General features: G+C 43.2%; 1 protein-coding gene and 1 long non-coding RNA gene across 2 annotated transcripts in view; both read left to right on the forward strand.

The window, feature by feature from the left end:
- Positions 1 to 24,589, forward strand: part of LOC311609146 — a 1,107,741-nt gene that overhangs the window by 181,855 nt on the left and 901,297 nt on the right. The gene's annotated exons all lie outside the window — the stretch shown is intronic.
- On the forward strand, positions 10,295 to 23,969 carry LYSMD3 (LysM domain containing 3). Its single transcript, XM_084801646.1, has 3 exons — positions 10,295 to 10,474; positions 16,015 to 16,280; positions 20,208 to 23,969. Exons 2-3 carry the CDS (start codon positions 16,026 to 16,028, stop codon positions 20,868 to 20,870), a joined length of 918 nt encoding a protein of 305 aa, XP_084657772.1. The 5' UTR covers positions 10,295 to 10,474; positions 16,015 to 16,025; the 3' UTR covers positions 20,871 to 23,969.

A 24,589-nucleotide genomic window follows, 5' to 3' on the forward strand; every position in this document is an offset into this window, starting at 1 on the left:
AAAAAAGAGGAGTAGAAAAGGCAACAGCCACCAATACACTTTGGTTAATCCACCTTGACTTATGCTAAGGGTTAACTGTGACAGTGAGTGATAGCAAGGCGGTGCAGCCTGCCATGTCTTGTGTATAATTGTGAAAGTATTTGAGAATGCCAATGTCTCATTAAGGAATGAAAGAAAGGGGAGAGGAGAGGAGAGAGAGAGAGGAGAGAGAGAAAGAGAGAGAGAGAGAGAGAGAGAGAGAGAGAGAGAGAGAGAGAGAGAGAAATTGATTTCCTCTTTTCCTCTTGTACTGGTTGAGACCAAGAGCGAGCCCAAATTTGAATTCTCCAGTTCTCTCCTGGTGTAGTTTGTGGTCACTAGCCTGTCTGGTATCTCTCATAAGTGTCTGACCCGTCCGTGTTGCCTGTCTATGCTGCCTGTGCCTTTCAGAAGTATTTTCTCTCTCTTTCTATTGACCAGGACATAAAGTAGGAAAAGAATAAGAGATATATTTCCACAGACCTTTAACAGAACTTTACAAGGGAGGAAGTGACTTTACTGACCCAGAATAGCACTTAAAACTGCACACCGACGTCATCAACATACATCCCATATTGCTTCCAAGATTTATGGGATATTCTTTGTTTAAGGTTGCTTTCGATGTGTTGTCTACTTTCGGCATATAGTTAGCACAACGCACGTATATTATTCTGGGTGAAAGACAAGGAAGAGTACATAGTTTAAGATTAAGCTCACGCATTTATGTTAGGTTGTAAATGCTGATTGCATGGGAAATGCAAGGCATGGGAAAGGGTGGTTGCCTTGTCCTTGTAAAGGCTGAACTTCAACAGACTGAGCGCACAGGACAGCAGCCGGCTACAGACACAGTTCTAAGTGGTCACAGGTCATAGTATTGACTGGACTGGCAAAAGTTCAGTCACTTCAAAGGCGAGAGGTATTTTCAGAAAAGGAAACCATGTCAGTCGTGGGTCCAGTGAAGGGATCTTGGGGACTGGTAGTGCGCAAATCACACTTGGACAACAGTTGTTATGATCAGTTTTGCACAGACTACTTCAGTACATGGACTGTTAGAAGGGGTCCATGTTGCTGTTCTTTTCTTAGTAGGTCAGTTTCATTTTATTTTATTTCGGTTGCTTGTTTGTTTTGTTTTGTTTTTGAGACAGGGTTTCTCTGTGTAGCTTTGGCTGTCCTGGAACTCGCTCTGTAGACCAGGCTGGCCTCGAAATCACAGAGATGCATCTGCATCTGCCTCTGCGTCCCATGCCTGGCCCGTGTTGCTATTCTTATCTCCTTGTAGATGTTTTCCCTTAGCAATGCACCTGGGTGCTCTTGTTACTCACAGACAATGCAGAAAAGTCTTAAATGTGTCTTTTATGGCACCATACTTTCAATTAAGGCCAATATTAAGAGGAAGTTGAACATGGCTCATGGAAGACATAATGGAAAAGCTGGAGGGAACCACCATAAATTCTTTTGTGAATTCTCCCCATATTCACCCCCAAACACTATCCTATTCTCTTACAAAAAAAACAAACAAACAAACAAACAAAGCAAGAAAAGAAAGGGCTAATTTCTCTATTTTACTTGGACCAGATTATGCATTGGTGTTTATGGCTATGCCTGTCTAAAATTATTTTCACACAAAGAATCATTCTTTATCATGATAATACATATGCTCATTCCACCAAAGCCAAGACTAATGCCAAAAGGCTTTTTTTCCCCTAGAGTACTGGTATAGTAAAAAACTTATCTTAAATCAAAGACATGATTTAAAAGATAGAATTTGCTAATCTTTGTAAACTAAATACTTGCTTGTATTATGCCAAGTCAAATCTGCCATATGATCTTTTTTTTTTCTGCCATATGATCTTAAGCACAGAGTAATAATGGGGACGCGAATCAAATTTCAACGAACACAAATCGAATCTCCCTTAAATAACAGATTTACCAAAAAAAAAAAATCTAAAAGAAAATAATTCCTTTGGAAAACAAGAAAGAAATGAGTCTCTGTTTGTGCTTAGCACTCTGTCCTTGGGTTTTGCTATGGCACTGCCAAACGCACTGTTCTGCGTGGAAAGAGGGCCAGTTCCCCCATGCTTGTTACACCCAGCTGAGTACATCTAAGTGTGAAAAACTCTTTGAAGTCAGTAGGCATGCTTTGCTTCAAATAATTCTGAGGGGATTTAGAAGCCAGATAGGATTAAAGCTTGGGAAGCCAGGAGACTTTCTGTTCGTGCTTCCCTGCAAACAATACACAACACGGTGGGAAGGGAAAAGGAAAAGTTGATCCAAACCCAACACTTTGCCGCAGTGGTGTTCGGTCTTATTTTGAATTATCAGTGAAAAGAGAAAGAACTTCGGAAAGATATACTAAGAACCAAGGTTAAATACCCTCATGCAACAGGAGGCTTTGAAAAAAAAAAGTTGTAAATCAATTGTTTTTTTCAACCCAAATCAATCTGGTATTTGATGCTCCTCCGTGGTCTGAGTCAACATCTTCTTGTCCCATCACTGTAGTGGTCCTCTTAATGATCTCCTTGTTTCTGCTGTCCTCCTAAGGGATCCTTTAAAGGGGGAGTTGATGACCTTCACTCAGCGTAACCCTTCTGTAATGATTTAAAAAATAAGAATGCCAGGCAACAGATATGATATGGAGAAGTTTTCTTAGCAGGGAAGGGGGAGGGCACGAGAGAGAGGGAGGGGAGGGAGAGAGGGAGGGAGGGGGGAGAGGGAGAGGGAGAGGGAGAGGGAGAGGGAGAGGGAGAGGGAGAGAGAGAGGGAAAGAGAGGAGGAGAAGTGAACTGGGTTTGCCCTTTTTATAATCCTGGGCGGGGGCACACCTAGCGGCAGACAGGCAATGACGTCAGAGGTTGCTAGGCAACTGGGGGCAGTATGCTAGCACCTATTGTTTTTCACCTCGATCAGAGGAAAAGCCTTGCAGTGGCTTAAAAGTCCCATTAACTTGGCTCATCTCCTGCTTTCCTCACGGGCAAACCACTCCAGCAGAGCTGACATCTTTGCTGTTTCCCCAAATATCTTTGCTGTTCTTTTTCGGTTTTTTGGTACTGAGCATGGGACTTAGGGTCTCACACATACTAGCCACTCTAACCACTATTGAAATGTATATCCAGCCATACCCAGCTCATTTTTAATTTTTTTTCTTTTTTTGAGAGTCTCCTTAAATTTCTCAGCCTGTCCTTGATCCATCCCAATCCTCAGCCCATCCCTAGGCCAGGATAGACTTGAAAGTTTAATCCTCCTACTTCAACTCCATGTGTAGCTGGGATTGTAGGTCTGTATGCCAGCCAGCTCTATAAATCTTAATATGAGCGTGGGAGCTTTAAGTTTTGCTTTGGAATTTCTGCCTTGGTTTTTCAGACACTGTCAGTAAGGTCTGCCAACAGAAGTAGTCTGTCAACCTGGAACGGCTTGGACCACAATAACCTGATGTTCCAACTTCACCCCTTTTTTCTGTCTTTTCTTTTTTTCTTTTTTTTAAAAACATGTTTACCTATTGGAACACGGTCAAAAGAATGGCCCATGGTGAACAGTGTCCTGGGAAGCTATGAGAGAGGTTCCAGGAATAAAGGCAGAGAATCTTTTACCTCAGATACATTTTGTTCCATGGTTCATTCTTGGGTGTGATTCTGTGCCTCCTGTGACAAACATGGGTTTTCTTTTTTTGTTTGTTTGTTTGGTTTGGTTAGGTTTTTTTTTTGTTTTGTTTTTTTTTTTGGTTTTTTGAGACAGGGTTTCTCTGTGTAGCCTTGGCTGTCCTGGACTCCCTTTGTAGACCAGGCTGGCTTCGAACTCACAGCGATCGCCTGCCTCTGCCTCCCAAGTGCTGGGATTAAAGGCATGCTCCACCACCACCCGGCGGTTTGGGTTTTTTTTTTAATATTTACTTATTATTATGTATACAGTGGACTGTCTGCATGTAGACCTGCAGGCCAGAAGAGGGCATCAGATCACATCATAGATGGCTGTGAGCCACCATGTGGTTGCTGGGAATTAAACTCAGGACCTCAGGAAGAGCAGTCAGTGCTCTTAACCTCTGAGCCACCTCTTCAGCCCTTTGTTTTGGTTTTTCAAGACAGGGTTTCTCTGTGTCTCCTCGACTGTCCTAGACTCACTTTTGTAGACCAGGCTGGCCTAGAACTCACAGCGATCCTCCTGCCTCTGCCTCCCAAGTGCTGAGATTAAAGGCGCGCACCACCACTGCCCAGCCAAACATGTTTACTCTTGTTGGCTGTCAGATCAAAGCTCTGGAACCCAATCTGCTCAGTGTACCCTTGATATAGACACGGCCTTCTGGCTCGCTTCTGTGCTTTCCGAGATAAAAATCTATAAAATGTGCCTGGCAACTGTGTTTAAATTGCTCTGTCCTGAGAAAGTTCTGGGAAGGGCTTAACTGTTAATATTTAGTATGCGCTTGCTGACGTTTACTTACAAGTTTCTCTGAACTCAAACAATCGGACATGGATTGTTGCTCTTTTTGTTAGATTCATGTGTAAAAGTTCATTGAACGGAGCTAAGACTGTCTACAGCATCAGACTGTAGCCCACCCCATTCTTTTTTTTTTTTTTTTGGTTGGTTTTTGGTTTTTCAAGACAGGGTTTCTCTGTAGCCTTGGCTGTCCTGGACTGGCTTTGTAGACCAGGCTGGCCTTGAACTCACAGTGATCCGCCTGCCTCTGCCTCCCAAGTGCTGGGATTAAAGGCGTGTGCCACCACGCCCGGCTGCCCACCCCATTCTTTCAGGTCCTCAGATCATAGGTCCAGCAGATGGGATCTGCACAGGTGGACAAAAGTCAGCCTTCACCTACCCCGAACTTTCTGGAACCTGCTATCACACTGCTTCCGTCCTCGGAACTCTAGCTAGATGTTCGCCTCTGTATTCTTTTTTGAATATGTCTGCACTTCTGAGTGGTCACCTTCTGTCCTCCCATAGTAAGGGTCTTATCGCGTATTTTTTTTTTTCAGTGAAGTAGACTTCCTGGAATTCTCTCTGGCCATCTTAGTTAAGTATTGGGAAGGGTAGGCACACACACGTAGGCTGTAAGGCCTAGGAACATCCATATATGATTATTTGCCTGTGTGACCATAGTTCTTGTAAAAACAATTAGAAACCAAAAATTTTTAAAGGTGGCCTACTTAATTATAGGCACGTACCTATTCCTATTATCTGTACTGTCTACCTAGCTAAAGAATGTATGAAGAGTGTTTGGAAGACTGGTTTCTATCTAATAAAATCTGGATAGCTGGGGACATTGGAGATGGTTATTTTTGAGTCACATTTAATCTCCCTAAATGACTTACAAGCATTTATAAACATCTATATAGCCCCACGATATATTTGACTCTTTTATCTACATGTAGCAAAACTGTGATTATAATAATGACCACGTTTAAGACCATGGGGTGAGCCGGGTGTGGTGGCGCACGCCTTTAATCCCAGCACTCGGGAGACAGAGGCAGGTGGATCGCTGTGAGTTCGAGGCCAGCCTGGTCTACAAAGTGAGTCCAGGATGGCCAAGGCTACACAGAGAAACCCTGTCTCGAAAAACAAAAACAAAAACAAAAACAAAACAAAAAAAAAAAAGACCATGGGGCGAGAGTTCAATAAGGATGGCATCTACAACATCAGCATAACAAAGCTAAAGCAAGCGGCCGGCATTGGTTTGTTTGCTGCCTTTAGGATGTCTAAAGAAGAGAAGCAGCAATGTTTTCTATGCGTAAATTGTCTGAAGATTAGAGATGAAGCTTTTTAAAAATTCTACAATCCGATGTGGAATTCATGTCATCATTTCTTTAATATATAAAAGTGATCTCCAGTTTTGCTTCTGAAAAGCAACACGAGGCTGAAAGAAAGCAGCCACAGGGGACCAGGAAGAAACATAAGAAAAATTAAAGCTTTGGCAATGGCTTTGATTTCTAAAGGAATTGATTTGTTTTTGTTTTTTCCAGGCATGCATCACTTAGATACAAAGTTCCAAACAACCTGAGAATGGTTCAGACATGCGCAATGAGCTCTGAGGAAACGTGTTCAGTTATTACAAAATAAAACGTATCTACTCTTAATATTTTATTGATAATAAAGTGAGAGATGTACATTTAAATTGTATCTGTTGAACGATTATTAATATTTGATATTGGTTTATTCTTTTAATAAGTCAGCGATTACTCCTTAACCAGCTTTCTACTCAAATAACCACACAGAGAGACTAGGATCTATTTACTTAGTCTAGAGCACAGTGCTGCGCAGTAATCACACCATCCTACACCTTTAAACTAGTATGGCTTCCTCCCATTCAGATTTCCCACATTACGCTTGCTTTTTATTCCTATCCTAGGTCTGCTCAGTCCTCTTGGTGCTTCCCTGTCCTCTCCATACGCAACCCTCTTGTCCTTCCTGCTCTTTCTCCTCCCTTCACTGGACCCGGATGTCCCACCCTATTCTCTGTCTTGCTCAGCATTGGCTAGTTGGTTTTTATTGGCAATACAGAGAACAAATAGTGGCGTGTTTATACAAACTTGAGATGGAAGATACTTAGAATAAACATCACAATTGCAATGTCCGGATTGAAACCAGACAGTGGGGGTAGGGAAATCAGCATTTGAATGAACGAGGGTAAACTGTACACAGTCCACAAGAACATGATGCCAACAGTATCCCAAAGGAAGGCACACTGTATCTCCTATATGACAATCTACTTTTTTAATCTTAAAATGTATTGTGGGGATCTTTCTATACGTTTATAGTCATATATGTTCCACAAGCTGAAAGCATTGGAGAGGAGGGAAACTCAATTAACAGAATGCCTCCATAGACATGGTTTCTCTGTGTAGCCTTGGCTGTCTTAGACTTGCTTTGTAGACCAGGCTGGCCTCCAACTGACAGTGATCCGCCTGCCTCTGCCTCCCAAGTGCTGGGATTAAAGGCATTTGCTACCACACCCAGGCCCTGTAAGGCATTTTTAAAATTAGCACTTGATGGGGGAGGACCCAGCCCATTGTGGGTGGAGCCATCCTTGGGCTGTTGTCCTGGGCTCTGTAAGGAAGCAGGTTGAGCAAACCAAGGAGAGCAAGCCAGTAAGCAGCACTCCTCCATGGCTTCTGCATCCCCCTCCTGCCTCCGGGTTCCTGTCCTGACTTCTATCAATGATGAGTGGCAATATGGAAGGGTAAGGCAAATAAGCCATTTCCTCCCTCCCTTGCCCCTTGGTCATGGTGCTTCATTGTAGCATCGTACCAACAGAAACCTTCACCAAGACAGGTGTCTTATTCTGCCATTCGGCATTACCCCTTTCAAACAGGGTTTTCTACTGAACCTGAAGCCAGACTGGTGGTCAGCAAGCCCCAGCGATCTTCCTGCCTCCACTCCCCACCCCTACTCCTAGCACTGGGGTTACAAGCACACATGCAACCATGTCTGGATTTTTATTTGGGTGTTGGCCTCCAAACGCATGTCCTCATTCCCAGAATGCATTTCTTTTCTTTTTTCTTTTTCTTGGTTTTTTTGAGACAGGGTTTCTCTCTGTAGCCTTGGCTGTCCTGGACTCACTTTGTAGACCAGGCTGGCCTTGAACTCACAGCGATCCGACTGCCCCTGCCTCCCGAGTGCTAGGATTAAAGGTATGCACCACCACGCCCGGCCCGGCAGATCTATCTATTTATTATTATGTATACAGTGCTGTCTTTATGTACACCTGCACACCAGAGGAGAGCATCAGATCACGTTATAGATGGTGTGAGTTGCCATATGGTGGCTGGGAATTGAATTGAGGACTTCTGGAAAAGCAATTGGTGCTTTTAACCTCTGAGCCATCTCTCCAGCCCCACATTTCTTGTATACACTCTTTAACCTAATGTTTTATAGACAAATTAATAAATAAACCTGTAAAAAAAAAGTTGGACTGAAAATCTTTTGATTGAATATTACATTGTTTTAGTAAACCCAAAGGACCCAGTTAGCTATTGGTGAACACTTTGAATGTTTTTCCTTTTGGCCATCACTGGTGGAAACATTCTTGAACTTACTTGTTAAACCTGAGTCAGTTGTAGCTCTAAGTGAACCAAGGTGAGTAGTTAGTAAAGTTGCAGCCCAGACAATTCTATTTTTGTATCATTTATTCTCTCTATGCAACACAACATTTACTCTGGCGTAATTTACACGTTAGTGACAAAAATGCAAATTCCTAGAAACATGTACTTTGGACTGCATTATTTTAATGGACAATATATCAGATGAGATCCGAAAAACAAAGAATTCTTTTGGGCTTTCAGACCGAGGAGAGCATCCTTTCTTTTTTTTTTTTCCAAAGGTAAATACTTGTTCTTCTTGGCCAGCTTTTTGGAACTCAGCCAAAATTCATGGCTAAAGGCTTCTTTTGTATAGTCTAATAATAAAATATACTTATATCGTGGCCTTTTGTAAACACATAAATTGCTTGATTTCTGTTAGATACAAGTAATCATTTGAAAGCTTTGCAAATCTCATGTAGAATGTTTCTTCCAAGTGAACAGGTCCCAAGCAATCCTGAGGAAAGGCTTGGAATTCATTGCATCACTCAGACTCTCCCAAGGATTCCATGGCCTATTGACATTGAAATAAGAAAAGTAACCTATGTGCAGAAAGAATGTTGTATCCCATTAGCATTCATGAGCGCGGAAAGGCTGAAGCCCTACACGTCAAGGACGGAATATGTCCTTTGTCTCCTGATGAGAAAAACGTCTCTGTGATAAATGGTTGCAGACAGCAGTGTCACAGGGGCCACAGCGCACAGAACAGCTCAAGCAAGCAAACTAACTCACTCACTCTCTCTCTCTCTCTCTCTCTCTCTCTCTCTCTTTCTCTCTCTCTCTCTCTCCCTCTCTCTCTGTTTTCTTTCTTTGCCTGAATGTCTTTGTAGCATTGTTCAGTACAGTGCCTATCTCTTCAAATAAAAGTAAGTAAAATCCCAAACCCTTGCAAAGGCAGCTCCCAGAAAACCAACCAACCAACCAAAGAACTAATGAAACAAATAAACAAAACAACCCTCTGGAAAGGTTTTGGAACAGCGCTCCAAAGCCTTCATAAGGAATAAATATTCAGGCTGTAAAGAGAAGTGCGGTGCGTCCTGTGTGTAAGCAATTTGGTCCTAAATGGGTAGGTAATCAGTCAAAGTTCAGTGTCCCTACTCAACACAAAACACCACACACCCACACATTAAAACGCCATACAGTCATTGGCCTAAATACAAACGCCTTCATCTACACCTTCAGTAAAATTAAGTCGGAAGATATAAAGTATTTATTTCACTGACATCAGATAGTGCAACATTGACTTGTCAGTTTTCAAATCCAAGCAGGTTAGTTACAAGTTGTTGACAACTTCGTCCACTCATTGTGCAGCTCCTGGGAAAATTCTTCCCGCGCTTGACTCTAGGTGGCTCACTCCGCTCACCCCTACGGACCCAAGACACTCTGCCACTCTTGCTGCCCTAGGGCTCATAGTTTTCTCCCTCTCTCTCTCTCTCTCTCTCTCTCTCTCTCTCTCTCTCTCTCTCTCTCTCTCTCTTTCTTTCTTTTGAGACAGGGTCTCTTTGTGTAGCCTTGGCTGCTCTGGACTCGCTTTGTAGACCAGGCTGGCCTCGAACTCACAGCGATCCGCCCGCCTCTGCCTCCCAAGTGCTGGGATTAAAGGCGTGCGCCACCACGCCCGGCTTCTTTCTTTCTTTCTTTCTTTCTTTCTTTCTTTCTTTCTTTCTTTCTTTCTTCCTTTCTTTCTTTCTTTCTTTCTGCTTTCGGTTTTTTGAGACAGGGTTTCTCTGTGTAGCCTTGGCTGTCCAGGACTCGCTTTGTAGACCAGACTGGCCTCGAACTCACAGGGATCCACCTGCTTCTGCCTCCACAGTGCTGGGATTAAAGGCGTGGGCCATCACTGCCCGGCCCATAGTTCGATTTTCTAAAACAAGGACTTATTAAACACCGTGCTTGTGCTTTCTTCTGCCCCACCGGGAAGAAAACTCCAGACACAGAGCAAGAACTGCACAGCGGCTCTCCATTGGCTCCTCACCATGCATGCCCTCTGCACAGCGTCTTTCTTTGCTTGGGAAGGCGGGATCCCGGGTTTGCAAGCTCCGCCAACCGTAGGGGTCCAACCCCGCCCGGAGACCCGGAGAGGGCGGGGCTGGAGGAGGCGGGGCTGAATCCAGGCCCCGCCCCGGCGGCGGCGGCGGCAGCGGCGGCGGCGGCGCGCCTGCGTGCTGGCGTGGGCCTGCGGTTGGCCGCCGGGCTTCCCGCCCCCGCCCGCGCCCTCGCACCTCCGCCTACTCTACGCGATGACGCACCGCAGGTTTGCGGACGTGGCGGCGGCTGTCGGTGGCAGGAGCGGACCCGGTCAGCCGAGAACCTGGAGTCGGTCATGAGCTTCCCCAGGGCCGCGGCTGCGGTGGCGGACGTGATCGTGTCGCCGCGCCCCTGCTAGAGGACAGGTGACGGGGGCTGGGGGTGGGGGCTGGGGCGGGGCTCGACGTTGGCCGGGGTCACCGTGGGGGCGCTGCTACCCGGTTCCGGGAGGACTCTCCCTTCTCGGTTCCCGGCGTCCCTTTCTGCACCGCTCTGTCCCTATAGCATCTCCTCTGAAGCGTCCCAGTCTGATGCTGCGACTTAGGAATCAGAGATGTTAGTTATCCTTGTGGGGGACAGCCGGAGGAAACGGATAAAGATAAATAAGTAACCGAGTGGAATGGGCAGGGAGGAAGTTTTGCAGTTGTTGCTTTGGTTAAAATTGGCACTGGTGGGTAGGACCGGGGTGATTCTGTCCCGAGTGCTGAACTGGCTTGTGCTCTAGGAGTTGTCTGTTGTGCCTTGCCTAAGGTCAAAAGAAAACACCTAGCAGCAATTACTATGTAGTACTTAGGGGCTTGGGAGGTCGCTTTCGGTTATAGATTGAGCGGATGAAAAATGTGCTCATAGCCGGGCATGGTGGCACACGCCCTTAATCCCAGCACTCGGGAGGCAGAGGTAGGCAGATCACTGTGTGTTCGAGGCCAGCCTGGTCTACAAAGTGAGTCCAGAATGGCCAAGGCTACACAGAGAGACCCTGTCTCGAAAAACCAAAACCAAAAACAAAAAACAAAAAACAAAAAAAAAAAAAGAAAAATGTGCTCATTGTATCTGTTTGATGATCACGTTAAAGACGTTTGTCAGCGGTGCAGAATGCAGCTTGTTCTAGTTTTCACAAGCCAGATTCCACAGAGAATTCAGAGAGAGACTGAAAGAGAATTATTGAGCCTGATGATTCAGATACGGTGTACTTTCTAATCTTTAGTAGTTTGATCATGTCGTTATCTGTCCGGGCCAAAGTGTAGTATAGTAGCTGGGCACTTGGATTACAGAGGAGCACAGTCAGTTCTTGGTTATTCAGACATGAGTGTCCAGGTAGTTTATTACGCTTTCCTTTCATTTTAGAGGAAGAGAGTCAGATAGATGCAAGTCTTTCGATTCTTGGAAGCTATCGCGAGGAAATGACTGATACAAGTAAATTTTGTCTCAAATGGCGCTTGGGTATCAGTGACTTTCAGATAGCTCGCTGTACTAGGAGTGCCAGGGAGAAAGCTTCAAAGGGACATCGTACCTACGGCATCATAGCCACCTACACATTGCTCTATGTTGAATCATGGCTGGCTTCTGAGAAGAAGAAGAAGCAATTCCGTCCCTCAGATAAGTACATGGATTCGTGCACCTTGTTTCTCATTCCGCAAAACTGACTGGATAGGCCCTAGATTAAACATGAGGATTTTTTTTTCTTTTCTTTTAAAGAAAAGACCTGGATAAGTAAGTGGAAAGAAAACTTGTCCTTGGAGAAACAGGTATGATCCTGACTTTAAACTGCTACTGAGATGTGAACTGTGGCCTCTTGTTAGTTTGGGAATGTCATATTAGGAGTGGGTTTTGGCAATAATGTAGCACCTGTGGGAGCAGCTGAAGCAAGCTACTAATGTATAGATAGCTCTTTGGTAATAAATTATCTAAATAGAGGTCTTTGTTTTTTTTTTTTTTTTTTGTTAAAGACCTTTGAATTTTTTGAAGCAATACACTGTTGCTGTAAATCGAGGTCAGAAACTGGATTGGTTTTTTTGTTTGTTTGTTTGTTTCATTTTTTGAGATAGGGTTTCTCTGTGTAGCCTTGGCTGTCCTGGACTCGTAGACCAGGCTGGCCTCCAACTCACAGAGATCCACCTGCCTCTGCCTCCCGAGTGCTGGGATTAAAGGCGTGTGCCACCACTGCCAGAAACTGGATTTTAAGGGCTGGATTTAATTAAATGAAATAGTTTTGAAACCTAGGTATGTTTTTACATAGAGACTATAATCTTTTCTCATTTGAGTTAGGAGTTAATTGTTTTTGTTGTTTCTTGCCCATCCCCCATTTTTTGTTTGTTTTGTTTTATTTTGTTTCTCATTGAGTGTCCAAAACAGAAACACATCCTTCTAGACATCACTTTACCTTCTAAGATTCCATAACATAACATCCTAATTTTTTCCCCCTTCCCCTGGGCACTTCTTTTTCTTGTTTGCTGGAAGTTTTTATCTTCACTGAGATAACACACTTGTGTATTTAACAATAGTTTTTGCTGTCTTAGAAGAATTCATTATAATTGACCTAGTTTGGTCCCCCCCCCGCCCTTTTAATTTCATGTACATTGCTGTTTTAACTGTATGTATGTCTGTGTGCGTTGGATCCCCTGGAAATGGAATTACAGATGTTGTGAGCTGCTATGTCGGTGCTGGGAATTGAACCCACATCCTCTGAAAGAGCAGTAGTTCTCTTAACCGCTGAGCCATCTCTCCTGCCTCCCTAGTTTGCTTTCTATTGCTGTGATAAAGACCATAACCAAAAGCAACACGGGTTCCTTTGGCTTACACCTCCCCTTTGCTGTCCATTGTCGCGGGAAGCCAAGGCAGGCACTCAGAGACTGGAAGAGCGCTGCTTACTGGCTTGCTTTCCATACCTTGCTCAGTCTGCTTTCTTATACAACTCAGGACCACCTGTCTAGGGGTGACACCACTGCCCACAGTGGGCTGGGCTCTCCAACATCTGTTATTAATCGAGAGAATGCTCCCCCAACCCCCCACCCCATATTTGCCTACAGGCCAGTCTGATGGAGGCATTTTTTTCTCAACTGAATTTTCTTTTCTCAGAGGACTCTAGTGTCTGTCAAATCGACAAAACTGACCCCTGTGTAGCACTCCTGTTTTTCATAGTCTAAGAGAATGGCACTGTATTTTACTGTGGATGCTTTTCAGCCTCTAGTTTCACGTCTGAGATACGTTGAAGTTTGAAGGTTTTTTTTCCCCCCTGCAAAAGCCACTCTTACTCCATTGGTCCCCTCTTATGTGGATACTTAAAGTGATGCCAAAGCGAATGTGAAGTTTGTTTTTAGGTTCCTGTTTCTTTTTAATGAGAATTAGACCCAATTGATGAAAGTGTACTGATAATAACTTTGGAAGTAAATAAGTTGCATTCATTGATAAAGAATTTTTAGTCCAGTTCTCAGTTGGTGTGCATATTTTTTGTAAGTAAATATAAATGTCTAAAATCCATTTAGGCTTTATGGAATATACACTGCATTTGGTGAGAACTTTAAAGTAAATCAAAAGCTCTCAAAGAAAAGTTCCTGGTCAAGAGCAAACTTGTGACCCATAACAGAGAGTATATATGGCACTATACTAAACATTAATTCTGAATTTGACATGACCGAGTTTGTAAGAAGAGCCGGGATACTTTAATCTCATATGAGGTCAAATGCAGAACAGGAAAAGTTTAAGTTCATAGAAGTATGCATGTTGTGTGTGTGTGTGTGTGTGTGTGCATGTGTATAGAACACATTTTGATTGTTTCTGAGTAGAAGTTGCAAATAGTGAAAAATTCTTAAGACATTCAGCCGGGCATGGTGGCGCATGCCTTTAATCCCAGCACTCTGGAAGCAGAGGCAGGCAGATCTCTGTGAATTCAAAGCCAGCCTTGCCTACAAAGAGCATTCCAGGACAGCCAGGGCTACACAGAGAAACCCTGTCTTGAAAAACCAAAACTGGGGCTGGCGAGATGGCTCAGCGGTTAAGAGCTCTGACTGCTCTTCCAGAGGTCCTGAGTTCAATTCCCAGCAACCATATGGTGGCTTGCAACCATCTATAGTATAATCTGATCATACTGTATACATAATAAATCTTTAGAAAAAAAAAAGAAAAACCAAAACTGAATAAAAACCAAAACTTTCTTATTAGCTTATTTATTTATTTATCTATTTTTATTTTTGAGACAGGGTTTCTCTGTATAGCCTTGGCTGTCCTGGACTCACTCTGTAGAAGAGGTTGGCCTCGAACTCACAGAGATCTGCCTGCGGCTGCCTCCTGAGTGCTGGAATTACAGGCATGCTCCACCACACTCGGCTAGACAATCATAGCTTTTTAAAACAGGGTCTTTTTTTTTTTTTTTCGAGACAGGGTTTCTCTATGTAGCCTTGGCTGTCCTGGACTTGCTTTGTAGACCAGGCTGGCCTCGAACTCACAGCTATCCGCCTGCCTCTGCCTCCCGAGTGCTGGGATTAAAGGCGAGCGCCACCACGCCCAGCTTAAAACAGGGTCTTGACCACTTCTGGGGCTCTCCTACCTGGATATGGGGCTGTGAAAAATCTGACCACACTAAGAGTATTCTGAGCGCAGACTAACCAGAACGGGTTCAGCGTCAGCGGGTCGGGTGTTTGGGTTCAGCTTCGCATGGGTCGGTCGGGTGTCTTGAGTGTTTGCTGCTGTACTCACTTGCTGCAGGCATAACTTCACTCTGGCCCTGCTTCTGCGCATGTGCACTTCGAGTGCCGCTGACTCCATGATACTAAGTAACAGATGTCAGGAAAGTTTCCCATTGTATAGAAACATAGTGCTTCTGTCACAAAACAAAGATGCTTAACACTTTCTACTGTTACTTCTCAGCATGTAAGTATCAAATTAATATATTTTGGGGCAGTATCCTATTATGATCCTTGATTTAAAAAATGGCTGTTAGAGCACTAGCAAAATGGCAAAATTGCTGCCAGTCCCGATGAACTGGGTTCCACCCCCAGAACCCACGTTGTTGAGGGAGAGATCCACGTATCCAGCATTGGCCTGTGCAGTCTACTTGTGACAGCACACACACCACAAACAAACAAGCAGGTATCCTTAAGATTTCTGTTAGCGTTGCTGCCTTGGGTCTTCTGAGAACTTGTTAAAATGAATTTGGCCTGAGATTTTGAACAGTTTCTGAAATGGCCACACACGTCTGACATTTTTTTTTTTTTTTTTTAACATCTGACATTTTGAGCTGGTGTTTTGGCGAAGCAGCATCTTAGCCCTGGCAACTTGGGATCATTTGATTGATTCCCCTCTGAAAATGCTGACAAGCATCTGTGTGCTGTGCAGTACTAAAAACTCAGCCAGGATTCAGGTTTTCATGTTTTACGTCATGGATTTGGAGGTCATAGGACAATCCTTTTCCCACATGGGTCACAGGGATGAACTCAGGTAATAAGGCTGGGCAGCAAGCAGCACTAACCACTGACCCATCTCAATGTGCAATTGAGGTCGGTTTGGTGATGCAGAAAGGAACAAGCACAGTGTCTCTCAGCATTCGGACTTACTTTTGTTTTTAATAATTGTTAAGATTATATGTGTACCAAGTGATGGCTTTAAAATGAAGTTCTCCTTGATTTATTGTCTGTAAATGTTTGCGTTGTACACCTGCGGCATCCGCCTGTAAGTCTGGCCTAGGCGAAGAAGAGTCCTGAGTGGACAGTGCCAGCCGTGCATTGGGTGACCTCGTCCTGCGCTTCTGACCCTCATCAGGCTGTGGGCTTCAGCTCAGCAGTTCCACAGCCTGGACCTACGTTCCTACATAGCTAACATGAATTTTGAAAAAGTAGCATCTGGAATGCAAGATGCAAGTGAATCAGTGAGATGGGGCAGCGACATTTCAGGGTCGATTTTCTCCCTTCAGATCACACCATCATGGCGGGAAGGAATCTGAACCGTGCGGGTCCCCTCCCGGGGCTTCAGGCCAGCGGCCAGGTGCACGCTTTTGGGAATTGCGCAGACAGCGACGTGCTGGAGGAAGATGCTGAGGTGTATGAACTTCGGTCCAGGGGAAGGGAGAAGGTTCGCAGAAGCACATCAAGAGATAGACTTGATGACATTATTATCTTAACAAAAGACATACAGGAAGGAGACACGCTCAATGCAGTTGCCCTTCGCTACTGTTGTACGGTAAGGGTTAATTTAGCCTGCTTTGCTTATTTGTTCATTAGACCAACCAGAATTGATATAAATTGTGTCATCCTACCTTCTTTCCTTTTCGCTTGTTTTTCTTTGCACAGAGATCTCTTGTACCTTTTTTGTTTTTGTTTTTGTTTGCCTTGATTATTTAGGTATGTTTTTTTTCTTTTTTTTTTAGTATTTTATTAATTTATTCATATTACATCTCAATGGTTATCCCATCCCTTGTATCCTTCTATTCCTCCCTCCCTCCCATTTTTCCCCTTACTCCCCTCCCCTATGACTGTGACTGAGGGGGACTTCCTCCCCCTGTATATGCTCATAGGGTATCAAGTCTCTTCTTGGTAGCCTGCCATCCTTCTTCTGAGTGCCACCAGGCCTCCCCATCCAGGGGACGTGGTCAAATATGGGGCACCAGAGTTTATGTGAAAGTCAGACCCCACTCTCCACTCAACGGTGGAGAATGTCCTGTCCATTGACTAGATCTGGGTAGGGGTTCGAAGTTTACTTCCCATATTGTCCTTGGCTGGTGCCATGATTTGAGCAGATCTCCCCATCATAATGTTCTTCTTGTAGGTTTCTAGGACCCTCTGGATCCTTCTATTTCCCCATTCTCCCATGCTTCTCTCACCTAGAGTCCCAATAAGATGTCCTTCCCTCTGTCCCACTTTCCTGATAAGTGAAGACTTTCATGGGACATATCCCTTGAGCTAGTGTGTAGATATAAGTGAATATATACCATTTGACCCTTTTCTGCCTCTTGTACCTTTTTAACATGACCTTTCTAACATTTTAAGTGAATGCTTGAATTTCTCTTTGTTCAGCCTGTCACTTTGCTGTGTTTTTGTACTTTTTTTGGTGCTTATAAATATGTCCATAGGTACATATTTAGGGGTTGACAAAAGATTGATGTATTTTGTTCTTAAAATTGTTATATACTGTGCATTGTTCTGCAGCTTGCATTTTTCCTACCTTGGATACCCCTTCTCACGTTACAGACGTAATTCATTGGAGGTGGGGTGGGGTGAGAGGGGGCACTGCTTCCTTGGGAGCTAGAGTTCGTGCGGTTGGGAGCTGCCTGATCTAGGTGCTAGGAACTAAACCCAGGGACTGTGCAGGATTAAGTGGAGGGCACGTGTTTAACCCCTCAGCCCTCCACAGCCCTATTTTATTTTTAACATATAACACAAGAGCTCTTTTTAATAATGTGAAATTATGTGTCATTCTTTCCTCTCCTTGTTTGATATTTCCATCTATAGAATTTCTTAAAATATAAAATGTTTTTATACTTGAAATCCCTTTACTGGTGACCTGTCGTACTACTATGCAGTAAGAACACACATTTTCTCTATAAATGTATGTGTGCCTGCTTAAATAGGATTAAAAAACCAACTTCCTATGGTCATCATATTCTATGTAATTTTTTTTCAGGATGAAGTAAATATTACAGTTATTCATAGTATGTAAAAATACATTATAGCTTTAGATCATAAGATTAATAAAAATATTTTATTGGAATGTATTTTTAAGAAGGTAGAGAGATGAGCCCGTGGTTTTCAGTCCTTAGCTTGCTTGTGTATAGCAACATCCTTCCAGGGTCCCCAAGAACTGAAGCGGGAATAGTGACACCTGATGAGCCACAGAGGGGAGAAGGGGAGGGAGAGCTGGTGAGGGGGAGGGAGAGCTGGTGAGGGGAGGGAGAGCTGGAGAGGGGGAGGGAGAGCTGGGGAGGGGAGAGAGAGCTGGGGAAGAGAGGGAGAGCTGGGGAGGAGAGGGAGAGCTGGAGAGGGGGAGGGAGAGCTGGGGAGGGGAGAGAGAGCTGGGGAGGAGAGGGAGAGCTGGTGAGGGGAGGGAGAGCTGGGGAGGGGAGGGAGAGCTGGAGAGGGGGAGGGAGAGCTGGGGAGGGGAGAGAGAGCTGGGGAAGAGAGGGAGAGCTGGGGAGGAGAGGGAGAGCTGGAGAGGGGGAGGGAGAGCTGGGGAGGGGAGAGAGAGCTGGGGAGGAGAGGGAGAGCTGGTGAGGGGAGGGAGAGCTGGGGAGGGGAGGGAGAGCTGGTGAGGGGGAGGGAGAGCTGGGGAAGAGAGGGAGAGTTGGGGAGGGGAGAGAGAGCTGGGGAGGGGAGAGAGAGCTGGGGAGGAGAGGGAGAGCTGGAGAGGGGAGAGAGAGCTGGGGAGGGGAGAGAGAGCTGGAGAGGGGGAGGGAGAGCTGGGGAAGAGAGGGAGAGTTGGGGAGGTGGGGGAGAGCTGGGGAGGGGAGGGAGAGCTAGGGAGGGGGAGAGAGAGCTGGCAGGGGGAGGGAGAGCTGGGGAGGGGAGGGAGAGCTGGGGGGGGGAGAGCTGGGGAGGGGGGGAGAGCTGGGGAGGAGAGGGAGAGCTGGCTGTTCCATGTCCTCCTTGTGATGGAAGCTCAAGCTGCAGAGAAGCCTTATCTAACAATAGGACTTACCATCACTCTGAAGATACAGTCAGGAGTTACTGCTCTACTGGAATGTGCTGGTTACAAACAGTGATGAGGGGAATGAAAGGCCCAGGGCTGGAATCCTAAATGTTTCCAAGGCATCGTAGAAAATACTATTTGGTGTATTTAGAGTCGTAGTCCATATATATGGTGAGTCTTAGATGCTGAATTCATGGAGCACTGAGCACTTCGTAATAAACAAGAGATATTAAAATAGAGTGGGGTCATGCTTTGGGGTTTGCCACTGAGTCTTCATTTGCTTTAAGACAAAACGGGCTGAAGAGGACAGGCAGCAGTACCCTTTCCCTTTATTGTCCCATCCGCTAGTTAGTCTACAGCTCTCTCCCTGCAGTTATCCCAAACACACTGGAAGAGACGTGGTCTGATCAGATGTTTTCCATTTTCCACGTACAGCTCTCTGCTTCTGTGTATGGCTCCTTGTTAAACAACTCTGCTTGACCTCCTGACACTGTGGGCTTCAGAGCCTCACGCTACTTAATATTCAATAAATGCTGACATCATACGATAAGGGTGGAGACCACTACTCCAGGCATTCTCTCTCTCTCTCTCTCTCTCTCTCTCTCTCTCTCTCTCTCTCTCTGTGTGTGTGTGTGTGTGTGCTAGGAGAGTGAGGTCACGTGCATACTAAAGGTCAAGTATGTGTTTCTTTACATTCCAACATCTTTGAAAGTAGCATGGTGAGGCCCGCTGGAGCACAGTTCAGGAAGAGGGCCGTGTGAGGGGAATTCTGAGGGAGAACTCTCCAAGAAAACAAGTGTCTCGGTTTCTTCCAAATGCAGAATTGCTCATAGAATATGGTTTTGTGTTTTCCTGGGCGTAGCAGATAGGGGTGGGTTTACATCAGTTGGTGTCTAAGGAAAAACATGTTTTTTTTTTCATATGCACCTTGTCCTCGTGATTTTATACTTTATTCTTAGCCCTCAGAATATACATTGTCTGATGCTCTGAATAAAGCTGGCTATTGCATGAGGCTTTAGTCTGCCTAACTCAACGAGAGAGGTGAACAGGTGCCTTCGTAATATATTTAGTGCAGTTCTTCCCAGTTAGAAATAACCGGAAATGCGGTGTGTCAATGGCACTTTAGCTTTGATAAAGGACAGTACTTTTCACTGGATACGTTAACATGCCTGTACTCCAGTTGCCACGCTGGGACAAGGAACATTAGTGCCAGTAATTGTTAATTCACAAAGTGCTTGCCAACTAGTGTTACTACTATCTAGGTGATTATGCAAAGTTGTTGGTGATTTCCTAACACGAGATAAAGTTAGTGTTCACAGTTCTCATAGACAAGTAAAATGTAAGCTCTGAGGGTCATAACAGCACTAACAGTAAGAATGAAATTGAACTATTTTCCCTCAAAAGTAACTAAATGAATGAAGGTGTAGTTTTAGAATTCGGCTCAATGTTGCATTTTTCTTTTTTCTTTTTTTTTTTTTTTTGCAGGTAGCAGATATCAAGAGAGTTAACAACCTCATCAGTGATCAAGACTTTTTTGCTCTTAGATCTATCAAAATCCCAGTTAAAAGGTTTAGTTCTTTGACCGAAACTCTTCACCCTCTGAAGGGGAGACAAGGTTTGCATCCCCCGCCTGCTCCGTGTGGCCCCGAGCAGGAGCTGGTGCCAGCCGGCGAGCCTCTCGCTTCCAGCGGCTCAGCTGGCAGTTTCCTGAGAGAAGTGGACCGGGACATAGAACAGATAGTCAGGTGTACGGACACGAAGAGGGAGAACCTACATGAGGTCGTGTCTGCCTTGACCGCACAGCAGATCCGCTTCGAGCCCGAGAACAGAAGCGTTCACCGGAAGGATCCGTATGACGGAGCCGACTGGGGCATTGGCTGGTGGACGGCCGTGGTGATAATGCTGATCGTGGGGATAATAACACCGGTGTTTTATTTGCTCTATTATGAAATTCTAGCTAAAGTGGATGTGAGTCACCATTCTACAGTGGGCTCTTCGCATCTGCATCCGGGACTCACACCACCATCCCAGCCCAGGGAAATGGAACCTGGAATCGGTCCCACAAAAGGGATACCTGTTGGTCAACAAGATGACCACAAACTGTATAGGCAAGACCCGCAGTCACCTGATGCTCAACACAACACCTAACAGTGAGCTCCGATCATGTGTGCATATGGAACATGGCGACTCACGGATGTCCGACACCGGCTTCCAAGTCAGAATCCAGGAACATCAAAGATGCTTTCTGCCTAAAACTCCCTGAGCTTTACAAATGGACTGTCTATAACACACGCACTTGCTACTTTACATTGAGACTGGTTAGACCATACATCTGCTCTGTTAGTTTTAAAGCAGAAATTAATTTAAATGCATGTCTTGGGATTCTAACTTAGAAGTTGCCGTCATTTTTCTTATTCAAGATTAGCTATGTTTAAATTTTATCTTTAAAAGATTATTTTCAATTTAATTTTAAAGTTGTTCATGCCGAGTGTTCCAAATGCTTACAAACTGAAGAAAATTTGCTACCATACCTACCACCAAAATACTAATTGTAAAAGTTTTGATTCTAAAATTATTTATGCTACCAAGTACTTACCACTCAAATTTGAAACTTTAAAAACATGTTTAAAGTGAAAGAAAATGTAGAAAGACATGAAAATGTAATTTATAATCTGTGTAAGAGAGGCTAAGAAATAGATGAACTATTTTAAGACCCCCAAAATAATGTCCTAGTGTTGAAAACTTACCATTTGATCACAAGGATACTGAAATAGATCAAGACCTATTCCTTTAAAGGAAAAAAAAAAAAAAGGATGCGTTATGACCAGCCCTTTAACCTCACCTCCACTTCTCATTTTAAAAAATACTTGCGTTTGATAGTTGAAAGCATTTTTGCAGTTCTTTGATGAATGTGATACAGAAAAGCATATTCAGCAAATTCCTCTTCAGATACTGTGACTAATTGTTGCTGTTATAAATAGTAACATGCCTTAATTACACATAATGCCTTACAGTGACACTTCCCGTAAGTTCATGTCTACTTGAAACATTGTGTCAGGTTTCTAGCCAGGCCATCATTTGCACAAGCTGCGGAAATTCGTCTCTATCATTACTTTTAAGCATTATTTAATGGAGTAGCCTCTGAAGCCTTGCAGAAGAAAACGGTTCATTAAGCAAAGCGAGTAAACAGGACTTTTACATTACCCAGTAGACCTATTGATTTCTTTGGTGATCTCTTGACCTCTACTTTTCAAAGAGAAAGTGCCCAATTCTGATTCTCTCCACCTAATCTGTACCATCAAATTGAGAAACACAGGCCAAAATTGTGTGGATTGGCCAAAAGTGCTTAATAGTGGCATTTTCTAAATCTTTTGTGGGACAACCAATTTGGCTATTTGCAGTTTGGCATTTTTGCACACTGGATTCAATGTCTAATTTTAAGAATGTGTTTTAAAAATATATGTACAGGTAGTAGCATCTGGATGGTGTGTTTTCTGTGTAATAAACTGCATACCTTAAAATAAGTTCATCAAAAAAAAATAATTAATTAAATAGGTTCATTCCCTTATTACCTTAAAATAGGTTCATCCCCTTATTTTCTGGACATTATTTCTTAAAGCAACGTTTCAGTTTTTAAAAACATTTTGTATATACAATTCAAATCCTGATACAAGCAATTATTAATACGTATTTCTTATATTTCGGGTTTTTATACCATGGGGAAAAAAAACATTAGAAAAAGACACATAAGTCAGCCATTTTAAAGCCCTTCCACATATCAGAGAAGTGCTAGAGGATTTCCTTTACAATATTTAATAGGACAGTTCTCAATTGATTCCCTTAGTAAATCTAAGTAAAAATGATTTTTAGTTGTTTTAACATGCCATGTACATTTTGTCCTTTAACTATTTCAGTGTTAACACATCTAGTTTACATTATATTTATTAAGCCTGCTGAAAAATCAAGTTTTAGGGTAGAAAAATGCAGATTTCAGGGCAGAACAGGCAATATAACCTTTAAAGGACTTTGTTTACATCAAACATGAAATTTGTGATTCCTTTTTTGCTGGTTTTAGTTTGGAATTGTAATAGAAAGGTCTGATAACTTATTTTTAAAGGAGGAGGTATATTTGCTGGTTAAAATAATTTCTGTCTTAAGCATCCTTCATGAAGGAAATACAACATATATATGTAGGAAACAACCAAGTAATTTGCTTTTCTTGTATATTTAAAAATTATTAATTGAATTTAATTCTGTATGTAGAATTATGATTTCATCTTTAAAAGAAAAAAATTAAGCATTTAGAATTCTTTTGCAACTGCAAACTACAATATGAACAAATATTATTGTTTGCTATTATGGATCATGTTCAAGCCCTTACTTGAATTTGCTTTGAGGCTTTAATTGTTATGTGTGTTTGTTTGTGGATACAGTTATAAACATAACAACTAAGTCATAGCCATTGAGTGTGTTGGTTCCTTTAAACATTTGGAATTGCAAGTAAAGAAAATCTGGTACTATTACAGGGCAAATTCATGACTCTTATAAAGACTAGACACATGGTTGAGATTGTTTTGAACCAGTGGATAGGTATTTGAATATTTTCACTCTCCTCTCTACAAAACAAGGTTACGATCTGCTGGCCATGTTATGCATTAGGAGGATGTGTGTCTTGTCACATTTACTTTTTGGTGGAGTTTGGTGAAGTTTTTTTCCAGACTCTGCTTTTTGGTGGGGTAGGAAGGTCATTAAATGGACCCCTCTTTAGTCATTGATTATTCCTCGTTTGTAAAAAGATCTTCTACCATTACCTCAGTGAAAACTCGAAGGCTATGGTTATAAATAGAAGCGAGACCTAGTCTCAGGAGTATTAGAGTTATTTAAACACTGCATTATCATGGGACTCTAATACTGAACTACAACATTGTTGCTCAGGAAATCAGTATTTTTTTCTAAGTATGTGCATATTGCACCATTAGCCCATTAAAATATATATAAGTGCTTTATTTAATTCATTTTATGTATGCAAAAACTACAAATCTTTTGTATAATGTATTTTATATAATTGCAAATGTATTAAGCCATTGTTAGCACGCACATCTGTAAAACTGGTTTTTAAAACTTTTTGCCTTGTTTTTCATATTTTAAGGATATGCAAAATATAATAAAGTTTCTATTTTATTAATCAATTTGAAAATGGAAGTTGTTGAGTGTAATTGAATAAAGCAAACATTTTCTTTCAAGCTATTTGAAGTACATTTTTTTCACATTAGTTCTTTTAAAATTTCACATTTTATGTTTTGTTCATATTCACACATACTCAGATTCTTGTCTTCCAAATGCACCCAACTCTGTGTCCTTTAAAGCACACACATACACACACACACACACACACACTTAAGACCACTTTGATGTATTCTTGGGTGTGTGCCTTCCACTGGAACGTGGTGGTATCCTGAGATACATTCCTACAGAAAACTGCCTCTTCTTTTAGCTGCTATCGTTTCCCATTTGCTCCATGCCTAGGAGTAGGACCATGCATCAAACTTCTCTGGCCTTCTGGGATTTGATCTGGTTTGAGCTTGCACAGGTCTGGTGCATGCTGTCACAGCAGTTCATAGGTGTAGCTTCCCTGCTGTATGCAGATGGTTCCAAGTAGTCACCTCCTGTCTCTGGCTGTCAGATTCCTTCATCTTCTCTTCCTCAGTGATCCTGAGCCTTGGGAGGAGGGGTGTGCGGTTCAGTCTCTGTCCTTTTGTCCCTCTGTCCCTCTTTCCCTTCGCCAGTTACTATCTACTGCAAATAGACGCTTTCTCAGCTGGGCTTTCAGAGTCATTAGGAGTCAGTTTACTAGTTTATATTTACAA

The sequence above is a fragment of the Acomys minous genome (genome assembly GCF_964271855.1).
Source record: "Acomys minous genome assembly, chromosome: 11".
Lineage (NCBI taxonomy): Eukaryota > Metazoa > Chordata > Mammalia > Rodentia > Muridae > Acomys > Acomys minous.

Bases quoted from the DNA above. Each gene is read 5' to 3' on its own strand.
- LYSMD3 (XM_084801646.1), top strand. From the start codon at position 16,026: ATGGCGGGAAGGAATCTGAACCGTGCGGGTCCCCTCCCGGGGCTTCAG. The intron at 16,281-20,207 runs GTAAGGGTTAAT...TTTTTTTTGCAG, and splicing joins CCCTTCGCTACTGTTGTACG to GTAGCAGATATCAAGAGAGT.